Below are 13,607 nucleotides of genomic sequence, written 5' to 3'. Positions count from 1 at the left end.
GTATATTTGTAATCAGTCTTTTCTGACTAGTATCTTCCTGAGTAAAATGATAACTGCCGAAGTAATACCGGTACCTTTTTTTTAAAAGAGGAGATAAGCATCAGTTCACCAACTACAGACCTATCTCGATACTCTCAAAATTTTCAAAAATACTGGAAAAGTTGTTTGTTAACAGGCTTGATAGCTTTGTATACACGCATGACCTGTTAAATGAACATCAGTGTGGTTTTAAATCCAATAGGTCAGCTTCAATGGCTGTCACAGAACTAATGGAGGAGGTATCAACATCTATTGATAATCGCTGAGTTTTTATTGACCTCAGCAAGGCCTTATAACAAGGGTCTACAGCCTGTGGTTCCTGAGCCACGGGAGGCTCTTTTGACCATCTGCAGTGGCCCTCAATAATGGCTAATGTGATATAAGAACTAACTAATGTAGGCCTACTGTAATAATAAATACTGTTCTTACAAACAATATTTGAACTGAATTTGCACAACAAAATATCAATATAATGAAAAATATGTAAAGTATTTTTTTTATTTAGTTTGGAAATATATTTTTAATCAAATACCGTAAAGAAAAAAAAAAAAAAATCATGCCTGAATGATTAAATGACTATGAATCTTTTTATTTTTTTTCATATTTTAAAAGCTAAAAATACAAATTAAATGTTGGTTCTTTAAGATGGCAGGAGATTTTCTATGATATATTTAACAATAATAATAGGTGTTGTTTGATTAAAAAGTCATATCATGTTTTGCAGCTTTAGTTTTTTTTTTTAAGCTGGACTTAGGACAAAATGGCACTTCGGATATGAAAGTTTGCAAACCCCTTATCTTCTACTACAGTTTGTACTATATCTATTTTTTGCACTGCTCTGAACTATCCACATCAATACCTTTTGCACCATTTCTCTCCTACACTGTTTACATTTTGATCACTGCTGCACTTTATAAATAGAAATGTTCATTCCAATGCTAAGCTGCTCATTCACTGTCAAAAAGCTGTATGTATTGAAATTTTGTTTTGTGTACACTATGTGTATACAAAAGTTTTGTCAAAGTCGATAACAAGAAAAAAAAAAACATCCTTTAAAAAAAAAAAACAGTTTGGAAAACTGTCTCGGGATCCAAAAGGCAAAACGTCTGGGTAGCATTAAAGAAAAATACCCATTTTGTTTGCAACTTCGATAGTTACATAAACTCTGGTGAAACCAGATCACCGTTTGTTGCATCAAACCCAATAGACTCTCACTGATACATAGCAGTGGATGCATAATGTTGTGGAAATATTTTCCCTTCTCTATGCAGTCGTCTGCTTTGTGTTGGTCGAATATAAACACAAAAGATTGTGGTAATAAAGAGTTACATAAAAATACTATTTAAATATTTCGTTAATACATATATCATCTAGGGTATTCACAGTATGAATTTATAAATTACTCTGATTTCCATTTAAACAGGAATAAATGAATAGAATCCAAACCAGCAGTTTACAGCACAAGCGCCTTTTATTTGGGACCTAAGAACATAGAATGCAAACAGAGCCATCTGTACTTTCTTCTTCCATATTTGTTGTTGATCAATGCAACCAGAGGTTGTCCACAAAATAAACCAAACAGTTGAGCATTAAATAAACAAGTAGAAAAGGTTTTGAATTCAACAGGAATATCGGATGGGAAGCTTTAGGTTCAGTCATCATCATCAAAGTCCTTGTTGCCCTGGGGAGCTCTGGGTCCTCCTGCTGGTTTGGCCATGATAATCTGAAAACCAAATAAGGACACTTAGTAATATTATTTCCCTTTGACAAGATGCTGAGGTCCATGAAGCTGCTTTTATGCCTTGAGGATAGCAATAAAATGAAGGGAGGTCTGAGGAATATCATTGTAACATTATCACACAACACAACAAAGGTAGATTTGAATGTGGCCAATTATTCCTATAATAGTTATTTCAGCACATTTTTACCCAAAATCTCAAATTAACAAACTGAAAGGTTTTTGAATGGTACCAAAAGGGACACATTTTCAGCATTCACAGGCCCTACAACACTATAAAATCCATGCAGCATGCGATCACACCATTCGCCTTTTTGTGAAAGTTCTCAGTGTTGTTAGAGCCACACTTGGAAAAATATGAACTTATACTAAACGTGCTAAAATTAAATTCAATATTAGTATCGACAGTCCAAACGCCCAACATCAGTGCTCTGTGAGTGAGTCATCGTTCCGACATTGGTTTGTTCTCGACTTGTAAGGAAACACACATTCGGAGACCTACTGACAGAAGGATTTGTATGTGCAAGTATGCCCTCTAATGGTTGGTTTCAAAATGATCAGGCTCATCATCCCAACCATCTTTGTCCCAGTGGCCTCTCTGCTTGGGAGCTTTGGGTCCACCTGCAGCCTTAGCCATGATGATCTGGATTGCATACATATGCACACATACTAAAATCACCTAAATGGACTTTCTTCATTAATCTGCTATGGAAAAATAAGTGAAGTGTTTTTAAAATTAGGCTATTACTACAGATGGAGACTATTCTCATGAAAAGGAAAATGTAACATATCATCTGTAGTAAGTCTTACATCATTAATGTCTGGTGTGAATTGTTTTATACAGACCTGATCCACTCTCAGCACTGTTATGGCAGCATTGGTGGCTAGCCTGATGGCCCAGTGCTTCACCAGATAGGGGTCCAGAATGCCAACCTCAATCATGTCCTTCACAGCCGGCCCTTCTCCCTACAGAGAGTACAGCCTCATCAGCCACTTCAAACGCTATGTTTTTAACATGGAAAATACATTTTTCTGCAGCTCCTGACCTCAATGTCAAAGCCGATGTTTTTGTTTCCCTCGTGATGTGCGGAATACAACTTAGAGAGGAGCTCGTTCCCCTTCACGCCAGAGTTCTTAGCGAGGGCCCGTGGCAGCGCCTCAAAGGCTTCAGCAAACTTCTTGATGGCGTACTGCTCCAACCCAGGGCAGGACTAAAGAAAGAAAGAGGAAGACGGGTTATCTGGTTGGGAAGGTGTGGAAATCTGAACATAAACGAGCAAAAATGTAATATTGTTACCTCTCCAAATGAAGTGATCTGCTTGGCCAATTCAATCTCTGTGGCTCCTGCTCCAGGTACCAGCCGTTTGTCCTGGAGATGGAGGAAAAAGAGGCTGCAGCAGCTGTGCAAACTCAGCAGTCTATCTTCTACAAATGGCATCCCACATGTAACATACCCTGACCAGAACCTTGAAGGTGTTGACACCATCATCCACAGCCCTCTCAATATCATCCATCAGGTTGTCAGTGGAGCCTCTGATGACCACTGTTGAGATGGCGCCATCTTCTTTCTCTGTTCAAAAGCATCACCAAATCATTGGTTAAGTATTGAAGTCTCTTGAACGAGAAATCTGGTGTAAGACGGTAAATAACGCAAAAAGAGACCCACCATGTTTGAAGACCACCACCTGTGTGTCTCCCACCTCTGTTAGATAAACGTTGTCACAGTGACCCATCTCATCAGGAGTTGGCGCTGTCTAAGAGCGGAACACATCATACATCAGCTTCAGGTTGGTTTAGATACAATTCCACAATCTGTTTATGGTAAAACAGCAGTCAACCAACCATTTTGGGCAGAGCTACAGCCCCCACCGTCTTGCATAACCTTCTGAGGTCCCACTTGGAGTTCAGCCTGAAGAAAAAAATATTGTGCTTAAAACATGAAATTTTAGTCATGGTAAAAAGGATCGTATAAGTTCTTTTTTTAAATGTTTGATGAACAAGAAATTAAACATCTTTCCTTTCACCCATTCTGTTGGGATCATTTTACCATTGAGGACCTTGTTTGAGAATGAAATATTTTGGGAATACGAATAGACTTGGTCGACTTAACTGAAAGACACGCCCAGATGAGCAACGCTCCACCTATTTGCTTATAAGTTTATATCAATACGTTACGTTACTTTTGGTTTTCAGTAAATATGACACATTTCATTAATTCCTCTTTGTTCCAGAGATTTTTGTGATTTGATGGCAACTAAAGTCTGGCTGATTTATTCTTTTTATTTTGGAATAATTATGTCAAAGAGGAGCTGGAGAAGGTTTCTAGGGATGGGAAGTCTGGACCTACCTGTCTAGACAGATATCCCATTTAAACCACCATCTGAAAACCGAACCGTGCTGAGCTTGGTTCCTCATGACCATTTACACACCAAGCTAGCACGGTTCCTCACCTCCTAGTGGCGATATACGGTACTAAGGAAACCGACATGGTGGTGACCATGGGCGGTTCTAGACAGGGGCCAAGGGGGGCCAGGGCCCCTGCAGATCAAGTCCTGGCCCCTGTTATGGCCCCTGTACTGAAGACATAATACTTAAAGAAATTCTAATGATGATCTGCGCTGAAACAGACATGGTTACTGATAGATCCTTTGGATCTATTTTTTTTTTCTTTACAAATTCTGTTTTATTAACTGTCTAAAAACATATCATAAGTGGTATTAGGATAGGATCCCAGTTTTCATCTGCTAAATGTTTTTTTTCCAAAACAAATGTAAAAAAAAATACAGCTAATTTTAACAGTTTTTCTTAAAATCTAAATTCAGATTTTATAGAAAACTGTAATTTCAACTTAAATTAAGTTAAAAAAAAAGAGTAAAATTCCTAAATTCTGAATGTATATTGACCTACTAAGACATTTAGAATTTTAATGAAACCTAATTGATTAGAAATTTGACTTCATGCAGCAATCTTAATGTATTTGAATCCCTTGGCCTGCTTTATTATTTCATGCTTTTTTGTGCCCCCATGAAAACACGCTGGCCCCCTCCTGGCCCCCCTGGTCTAGAACCGCCACCGGTGGTGACTGTAACATTCAGGAAGTTATATCTTATTATCATTGGTGAATTTACTTCAGTCTGCTTTTGGGACGTAGATACAACAAACGATAGTCTAATCAGGGCTTACAGACGCAGGAAGCAACGACTGACGTTGAGGTTCATTACACTGCTAAGCAAAATCATCACTGAAAATCATATAGGACTATAGGGAAGCTAGCATTGTTATGAATGTCTGAAGCTTCATGATTGTGGAGGCTGACTATAAGCAGATAACGCTGTCTGTGTAAAAGGGGTTTTAGAGAAATCAAACCAACCAGTGTGACTATCCTAAGCTCCTTTTTTAATTGATTGACTTTATTGATCTCACAGTGGAGAAATTTACTTGTTACATGAACCCAAATGGTCAAAGAAGAAGAATGTGCCAAAGGAAGATAAAGGTGAATGGATATATACAGTGCGTCCACATATGACAGCTTTTTTGTAGCATCATTTTACAAGGTTATTGCATAGGATGTTTAAATGAGTATTTATATAGATGGATATTTATATTTTTATATATAGTTATTGCACTGGGTGTCAAATACAGAGAAACCGGGTATCAAATAGTAATTGCACATTATACATTGCACAAGTTATTGCCATTGTGACGCATTGTAGAGTCTGGTTGCAGCAGGGATGAATGACCTGCAGTAGCACTCCTTTTTACAAACAGGGTGTTAAATTCTTTCACTAAAGGAGCTGGAGCTGCTCAGCTCCTCTACGGTCTGGTGCGGAGGGTGGAAGGTGTTGTCCAAGATGGATGTAAGCTTGGAAAGCACCCTCCTCTCAGCCACGTCCGTCACCGAGTCCAGAGTGCAGCCTAGGACAGAAGTGGCCTTTCTCACTAGATTGTTCAGTCTCTTCCTGTCCCGCTCTGTGTTGCCAGGGGCCCAGCAGACCACAGCGTAGAGGAGGGCTGATGACACCACAGAGTCAAAGAAGGTTTAAGGCAGTAGCCTGCTCACTCCAAAGGATCACAGCCTCCTCAGGAGGTTGATGCGGCCCTTTTTAAGATTATTTTTAGGCTCTAGTGGCCTTTATTTTGTTAATTTTTCATGCTTTTTGTTTTTAATGTAGACTGGAAAGTTGTTTACAAGAGAGGGAAGAGACATTCAGCAAAGGTGAGCAAGTCCGGGAATCGAACCCGTGACAGCTGGTATATGTTTCATGTTCCATAGCAGCACCTCGGTGTTTCTACCAATAAACAGCATTTTCAAGATAAAGTGATAAACTTTCAACTCTCAGATTCAACACCAACAACAGGCTCTCCGCTGATGTGGTGTTTTTAAAGATCACTCCTCCAACAATGGTAAAGCTGTTCCCACCTGCTCCTGATAAGTTGGTGCATTTAGTTATCAGCATCATGCTGCTTCTTCTATTAAATAACATGATATAAATAACATCTTTATCATAAGATGGTAAAGAGAAGATCTCTTTTAGGCATTAACTGATCCATAAAATCTTAGAGGGTGTACTTTCTAACTTTTTTTAAGACTTAGAATCTCTTCTTACCTGACCACCATGAGCTTGTACTTGTTGGCATAGTGCAGAGCCATGTCAGCCACTTTGCCTCCGGTTACCACCACGTTGGCTCCAGCCTCCTTGATGGCCTTCACCTGGGCCTCCATCATGTCCTCCTCCCCTTTGCTGAAGTTCATCAGTTCCTGTGCGTTTTTTATCAACACTGTGCCCTGTGGAACAAAGAGCCCCGCTGTTAGCAACCAAAGAAAAATACTTCAGTAGGATTTAGGCCAAGACACACAAAACGGCTCTACTTTGACAAATACTTATAGATCAGTCACACAAAAATCTGAGCATTTGATACAAAAACATAAAAAGATATGTGGACAGAAACCGAAGAAACTCCTTGAAACTTGTTCTTCACCAACTCTTGCTCAGGTAATGCAAGATGATGTATTCTCCTTGGTTGCCAATTATAAGAAACTAACAATATTTTAAATAAACCATCAATGTATTGGGAAACAGAAAACTGTTTTATAATAAAGGTAAGCAAGCTAAAAGGTAAGCAAGCTAAATGATCCTAGAGCCAGACTGCTTGTTTTATGCTCGACACGTCTGCAAGGTCAGGGGGCCAAATTACTCCCACGCCCCTCAATACACCAACTAGGAAAATTTGTTATTTTGCGGACTGATCTGCGCAAAAAAGCACAGCGAGCGCAGAGCAGCTCCCACTGGTGAGGGTTGGCGAATGTATAACTGTATCTAGAAAAACACCCTTTGATTGAGCCGTTAATTAATAAGAAAAAACCCTTGGAAAGAAATGGCTGTTAATCTGCGACGTCACAAACAGGCTTTAAAAACATTGTAAACAGCTGAGTTTTCTCTTCCTGGTTTAGTGTGCTGTAGTCAGCTTGCCATGTGAGCTGAAATCTGTATCCTTTATCAGAAATAAAGGCATGTGCAGAAAATGCAACTGATCTATTTTGAATTTATTTATGGAATAAATCACGTTACATATTACTTTCAATTAAATTTTACATATTAAAGTCTTGTACCTTTTCAGGTTTAAACATTCACCAAAGTCTCATTGAACAGGAGAATGTTACTTCTCTTGCAAACATTTTTGCCCAAAGGTAACGTAGCCTTTTGCACATCTTTGAACTAAACAGCGTGGCTGTGCTGCAGGTGGTGGAGGTTGGATATGTTACTTTTGGTAGTCACAGTTTGGTAGACAGTTTGCAGACAAACTTTGCATTTAGTGTTCTGCTTAATCTATGGCATCATTTTAGTGCCACCGAACTGAGTGTTCAGTGAGAACAATGTGCATCGTTTAAGTTCTCATACCCTCACTTAAAACATGTCTGCCGCGCGCTAAACTATAACAATGCGCTCTGACTTCTTCTCGGTGCGCTCAAATTAATCTCTGCACTCGCTCGGCTCCACAGAATTAACTGATGGAATTTCGTTTACGGCTGTGTTAGACGCTTCTTCACAGAGCTCATCCGCCATTCTCTTTGTTTACGCTTCTGACTGGATCAATGAGTCACGACTAATGCTGCCGTGTCTTAAAGGGCAAGGAAGTACCAGCCACCAGCGCACACAGGCAAAATGGCAGAATTAGGTTTATTTCTTTTACCGATATGGGAAAATTGTCGCTGGTTATCATAGTGATTGACGGTAACGGTAAACATCCGGTTTATCACCCAGGCCTATATACTGCTGATCCATAGATTCAAAACCCTTCAGTTTCTAGTCATCGCGACAAAAAACAAAACTCAAACACCTTTCTGTCTGTTTTACAAAGTCGCGAGCAAACTGGTGCCACTACAATTTCTTGTGTTTTGGGGTCAACAGCTCAGGCTTGGAGCCCTTCAGCATGTAGAATTCTTCTTTCTGCATACACTGAAACCTCAGTAGCTGCTGCCACCCATTCTTGAAACAGATGTTTTTCTTTGAACACTTCCTCCTCAGAAATCCTGTTGGTTTCATGTCCAGGTGGTGTGGAAATCGTTCATTCAACTTTAAACTTGTGAACTCTGCTTCAAACTGTTTCCACAGGAGGATTTTTGGTTTAGTTTCCTTGTCAGTCCAACACAATGGTCCCTTCTCTTAGACTGCTTTCTAACATGTGGTGAAATGTTTGTGTCAATAGTGTTAGCTCAATAATCACACTGCTGACGTTAATATCCACACTTTAATGGTCGCCATTAACAGTTTACCCCATGCGCTCCCGCGCTCATCATTCAACTCCATGAAGAAGGAAAACCCAGATCTAGCCCCGCCTCCCATTCCTTACATCTCATACATGCACAGTCTGCTACTTACAACTTAACAAATAGTCCAGGTATTTGAGGTATTCTTTCTTAAACGCGCTGCTCTGGATCGGTTGCATCAGGTGCGTCAAAACCACGACAGTTAAACAATTCACTTATGAAGAATTCTACTCAGACGTTCATTGGACCTGCTGCATTCATTTAAAATAGGATTTAATGCTGAATTTAGACACATTTCTTGAGACATTTGATTTTTTTAAATAACCATTTAAAATAAAGGATAGGTTAGGTTTATGGACACAACTGAAAAAAAAAATTTCTATGTACTTTAAGCACATATTTATTAGATTTTTCAATTTATAAGCTGTTATTGCTGCTGCTGCAGCTAAGGGATGGTAAAGGTTAAGCTGGTTGGCATGTTACTAAAAAAGTTAAAGCTTCATTTACTTTGTTTATTGATGCGATTTCAGAGAAAACTGTCCCGAAAATGTGGTTTATATTATCTCAGTTTTAATAAAGTAAGGTTATAAATTGTTTATGCAGATCAAATTAACCAAGAACTAAATACCTTTCCTTTGATGTTTTTCGGGAATGTAGTTAAAAAAAAGAAGACATAAGAAAGAACCTCCTTACAAGTTAAATTTGTGCAAGAAAAGGAGGAAAGTAAGTTAATTTTGACCGGTGCCGCATTAGACTGTATTTAGGCCACTCAGAAAATTGGACAAAAAAATAAAATAAAAAGATAACAAAAAAAAAAAGATAAAAAGATAGATAAAAGATAGAGGAAAAATGCATTTGGACAAAAGGAAACACAAAGACAGTGAAAAAAGAAAACAGCATCATAAGAATGACCAAGTCCCCAAAAGTCGGTGTTACCTTGGTCTCTGTCACCATGCAGTCGAAGGGGCAGGAAAACACTGCGATCTTGGCGTCTTTAACAGATGTGACGTCTCCCTCTGCCTCCTTCTTAAACACCATGCCATGAAGCACTGTGGACGCCGTCACTCCACAGCCCTGAACACACAACACATCCAAATACTTAGGAGTAGATAACTTCAAACCGAAAAAAACATGTAACAACGACAACTGCTCACCAAGATCTTGCACACTCTGACATTATCCACATTGAAACTGCCAGACTCTGGGAAAATGGAAACTAAAGAAAAAAATCAAACAAAGAAAGAGGTCAGACATTGTTTTTAACAAGTTTCAACAGATGAGACGACCCTGATCTGAGCTGCTAACTCACCACAGGCCTGGGCAATGAGGTTGGCGAGGAAGTCTTCGTTCCCATACTGCTTGCTCATGACTGCTGGACGGATGAGCGCCGTGGCCTCCTGAACGTCATGAAGGTTTTTGGCAGAGGAGCATATGCAGTCTGGCAGGATCTCCAGGGCTTTTTTACACGCTTTTTCATAACCATCAATGACCTGAATCAGAGGGAAAGGTGTGGTGATTAGGTGGGAGGAGAGATCCATGTGCTTTTTTGGGGGAAATATACAAAGATGGCCGCATTTATTCATATCTAAACTAAGAGAAGAAGGAAATAAATTCAAAAATCTAACTTTTATTACCATATCATCATCTCTCACTGAAAATCCCATATTAAAAGAAAAAGGTTCATACAATATAATTTGTGGCACAATTGCGTAAACTTTAATAATCATACTAAATTATTATATCTAAAGCTTTTTTAAAAATGTTTCACTTCATGAAGGGATCAGATTGTTCATATCAGTAGTTACAGCTCAATGCTTTTCAATTTTACAGGGGTATAAATGTCCCTTTTCTTGGAAATTCAAAAGGATTTTAAAGGATTTCACAAACACTATAAAGTAAAGTAGAGGCTTTGTGACACAGAGACACGTTCTCTAAGAACCAAGTAGAAAATAATGAATGAAAAGTTACTCAAATTCTTATTAAGACAGATTCTGCTGCATTGATTTTATACAAACTTACAACAGCAGAAATTTTCTTCAATATTCATAAATGAAATTTGTTTTTAAGAAATCTTTAGTCCGATAATTTCATATATCTGTAAGTTAAAGCAAATATATTTCCATTAATTATTAGCTTTAGGTTTCTTAGAGCCTCTTGATGATATGCCAACACATGATCCCCAAATGTTTAACAGCTACATGTGATCACCTCTGACACAGACAGGCCCATCCTCAGCAGCTCTTCAGCCAGCTCCAGCAGAGCCCCAGCGAAGACCAGCACAAAGTTGGTGCCGTCTCCGACTTCCTGCTCCTGCATGTGCGACGCCATCACTATCATTTTGGCTGCTGGGTGTTGCACCTGTAAAAGAAAGAGACAAATATGTTTCCACATTTAAAAATAATTGATTTTCAGCACATAGAAGACGATGTTTAGAAAAGATTCTTCACCTCAAGCTCTCTGAGGATTGTCGCTGCATCATTGGTGACAAACAACTTCTCCAGGTGGTTGATGACCATTTTATTCATACCTGAAACACATCGGATTGTCAGTTCAATCAATGCTTTTTACTGAATGTTAAAACTGAATTGTTAATCTCATTCATTGAATTATCTTGTTAAAGGAAAATGCGTACCATTGGGTCCATATGCAGTCATCGTGGTCTGAGAAAGTTCTTTACATGCTCTGATGTTACGAAAGACTGCCTCCTCAAGTCCTGAAAAGTGCTGTAGTGGTAAAAAAACAAAACAAAAAAACATTTTGTTTAAAGTGTGCCCTTTACAATGAAGTGGAAACTTTAAAATTATGAATAAAAATATATTTACTTTAACATCTACAAAGAGGTTTCTGCTATTGTTTTCTTCCAAAAAACATTTGATATGGTAAATTTCAAAATGGCTATTTACCATTTTACCCAAAAAAATGTGACACACTTTAACCAGATGGGTTTTATTATTGGCATGTTTGACAGATCATTAAAAAAAAACATATGAATCTGGCCTAGGAATAAGCAGCTTAATAAAAAGGTTGTTTTGCTCGTTTGTTGGAACTTCCCTTCAAATTTTAAAGCGTTAAGACTGACAGGTCATAGAGTTCTACCAAATACAGATTTTTTTCCAAGTATAGTTTTAGATCTGGGGTCAATAGAATTGTGGTGTTTTGTTAATCATCTAAACCACAAAAATGTAAGAATCAAAAATTTTATTTAAAATTAAAACTAGGGCTGCAACTAACAATTATCTTGCAAATTGATTAATTGGTCACTAATTTTAGTTGATTAAGCCATTAATAATTTGATGGCCAAAAGTTAAAGATTATTTTTTACAAAGGTAAACCAGGGTAAACAAAAACTTTTCCACTTGAGGAGTACTGCATAGGCATATAGACAGATGATAACGATTTTGTATCTTAGTCTTTATACTCATGTTAACGATTAATTGATTACTAAATTGTTTTTTTCAATAGTAGATTAATCCAAATTATATTTTTTCAGCACCATTTAAAAGCCTCTATTGGGAAAAAAAGGTGAATTCGAATTTTTTATTTGGCTGTGATGTGGAAAATGATAGGACTAAATAAAATATCAATAAAGAAAGTTGTTTGGTTCAAAATATTTTTTAATCATTAAAAAACCCCGAAAATTATTCGACATAGGCACTTTTGTTTTCCTCGAGGATGGAAAACGATAAAGATACTAATTTCACTATTTACTACGACTAATCAGTAAGAAATTATCCACTCTGTGGTTTGAAACAGCTTGCCAATAACATAACGTCTTTATTTATAAACTAAAGACGAGGAGAAATGAGCAGATAACAGGATGTAACGGACATTGAAAGTTACTAGCATCAGGCTCAGCGGTGACAGCTAACAGAATGCTAACTGGGTGTGACTGCAGCTTCTAATTCAGTTATTACTGCTACATTAACACAAAAGCGTAGACATTTGCATACATGTTGGTCAGGAACCAGTAAATAATGACGTAAAGAGGTGGATTTCAGTGCTATTTTGACGGTGGGACCACTAGCGGCCTGCCTCTTTCTAGAAGTCTCCCACATGACTCTGAATGAACACGCTAACTCATGGCTAACTCTAGCTAGCATGCTAACATGTCACCCTCTTTTCAGTTCCTCCCATCACTTTATGTGGCGATTTGATCTGACCTTCGCGCCATCCTTTAACATCTGGGAAAAGCCAGGAGGTTTGGGGACGTGGAGAGCCATTTTTTAAACGTTGTGCAGCCCCGGTATCCTGGAGAAGTTATCCGCAGCGTGTGTTCAGCTCTGGGTACAAAGCCGGAGAGGCGGAGGCGGGGCAACTGGAACCTAACGGGTACCATCGTGGGACAAAAAGAGCGGTTATTCTTTCCACTGGTATTACCAGGATACACCACATGAGGGCACTATTGTGTCAACTTTAATATCTGATTCTAACTACTGTTGAGATAGCTACGCATTTGTTTTTTCTCTATTATTTTTGGACTTTTTTATACTTAGCAATTTATTGCCCTAAATACATAGAATTTACAATTATTGAATAAAAAAAAAAAGAAAAATTATCAACACTCCCACAAGTCCACTAGGACTATCAACCTTTGTTTTTGGATTTGTGGTTTTCTGGTGACAAATCAGAACATTGTCCATAACTCTGCTCCAAAAAAGTATTCACACAGTTTTAGTCTTTTTCAATTGTGGATTGTTTAGAAAATATGTTAACAAAAAGTACCATAAAGACAAAGAACACATAAAACCAGCCAGGGAGAAAGTTGGCTAGGGGGAAAGTTAAAATAAAAAATACCAAAAGTTCAACATCAGAGCTATGTTAATTCCATCATATAAAAACCAGCGCTGTACAACACAAATGCATGTATTTTCTCCTGAAGTTGGGAGGCTGGGTAAAGAAAGCACTGGCAACAGATACATCTAAAACAGTGACTCTGGAAGAGCTGCAGACTAGATGGCCAAATGGAAGGGTTTATTAACATCTCCAATTGATTGAACATCTAATGTGGGCTTGAACTATCTAACCGGAGAAAGGTGTATTTCTAGAAAGTTGCTAATAACT

General features: G+C 38.2%; 1 protein-coding gene across 3 annotated transcripts; it reads right to left on the bottom strand.

Moving 5' to 3' along the window:
• Positions 1–1,491: 1,491 nt before the first annotated feature.
• cct8 (chaperonin containing TCP1, subunit 8 (theta)) lies at positions 1,492–12,766 on the bottom strand. Of its 3 annotated transcripts, none has more exons than XM_038274002.1 (16): positions 12,707–12,766; positions 11,179–11,269; positions 10,994–11,073; positions 10,755–10,904; positions 9,856–10,036; positions 9,701–9,762; positions 9,483–9,620; positions 6,385–6,563; positions 3,620–3,686; positions 3,444–3,531; positions 3,232–3,347; positions 3,075–3,146; positions 2,824–2,988; positions 2,624–2,743; positions 2,280–2,420; positions 1,492–1,762 (listed from the first exon to the last, which is right to left on the bottom strand). In XM_038274002.1, the coding sequence occupies exons 1-15, from the start codon at positions 12,764–12,766 to the stop codon at positions 2,313–2,315; spliced, it is 1,677 nt and encodes a 558-aa protein (XP_038129930.1). In that variant the 3' UTR covers positions 1,492–1,762; positions 2,280–2,312. The 3 variants fall into 3 exon arrangements, with proteins under 3 accessions (XP_038129930.1, XP_038129929.1, XP_038129931.1); XM_038274001.1 differs by having other exon boundaries at positions 2,284–2,420; XM_038274003.1 differs by lacking the exon at positions 2,280–2,420.
• Between the last annotated feature and the right edge of the window lie 841 nt (positions 12,767–13,607).

This window comes from Cyprinodon tularosa, unplaced genomic scaffold (assembly GCF_016077235.1).
Source record: "Cyprinodon tularosa strain WSP-4 unplaced genomic scaffold, ASM1607723v1 ctg9, whole genome shotgun sequence".
In the NCBI taxonomy this organism is placed as follows: Eukaryota; Metazoa; Chordata; class Actinopteri; order Cyprinodontiformes; family Cyprinodontidae; genus Cyprinodon; species Cyprinodon tularosa.
The sequence above is the reverse complement of the archived record's forward strand: the minus strand, read 5'-3'. Positions and strand labels throughout refer to the sequence as shown.

Coding starts and splice junctions, on each gene's coding strand:
- cct8 (XM_038274002.1), bottom strand. CDS start 12,766: ATGGCTCTCCACGTCCCCAAACCTCCTGGCTTTTCCCAGATGTTAAAG. Junction 9,621..9,700: donor TCAGAGTGTGCAAGATCTTG/GTGAGCAGTTGT, acceptor TTGTGTGTTCAG/GGCTGTGGAGTGACGGCGTC. Junction 3,687..6,384: donor TACAAGCTCATGGTGGTCAG/GTAAGAAGAGAT, acceptor TTTTTTCTTCAG/GCTGAACTCCAAGTGGGACC.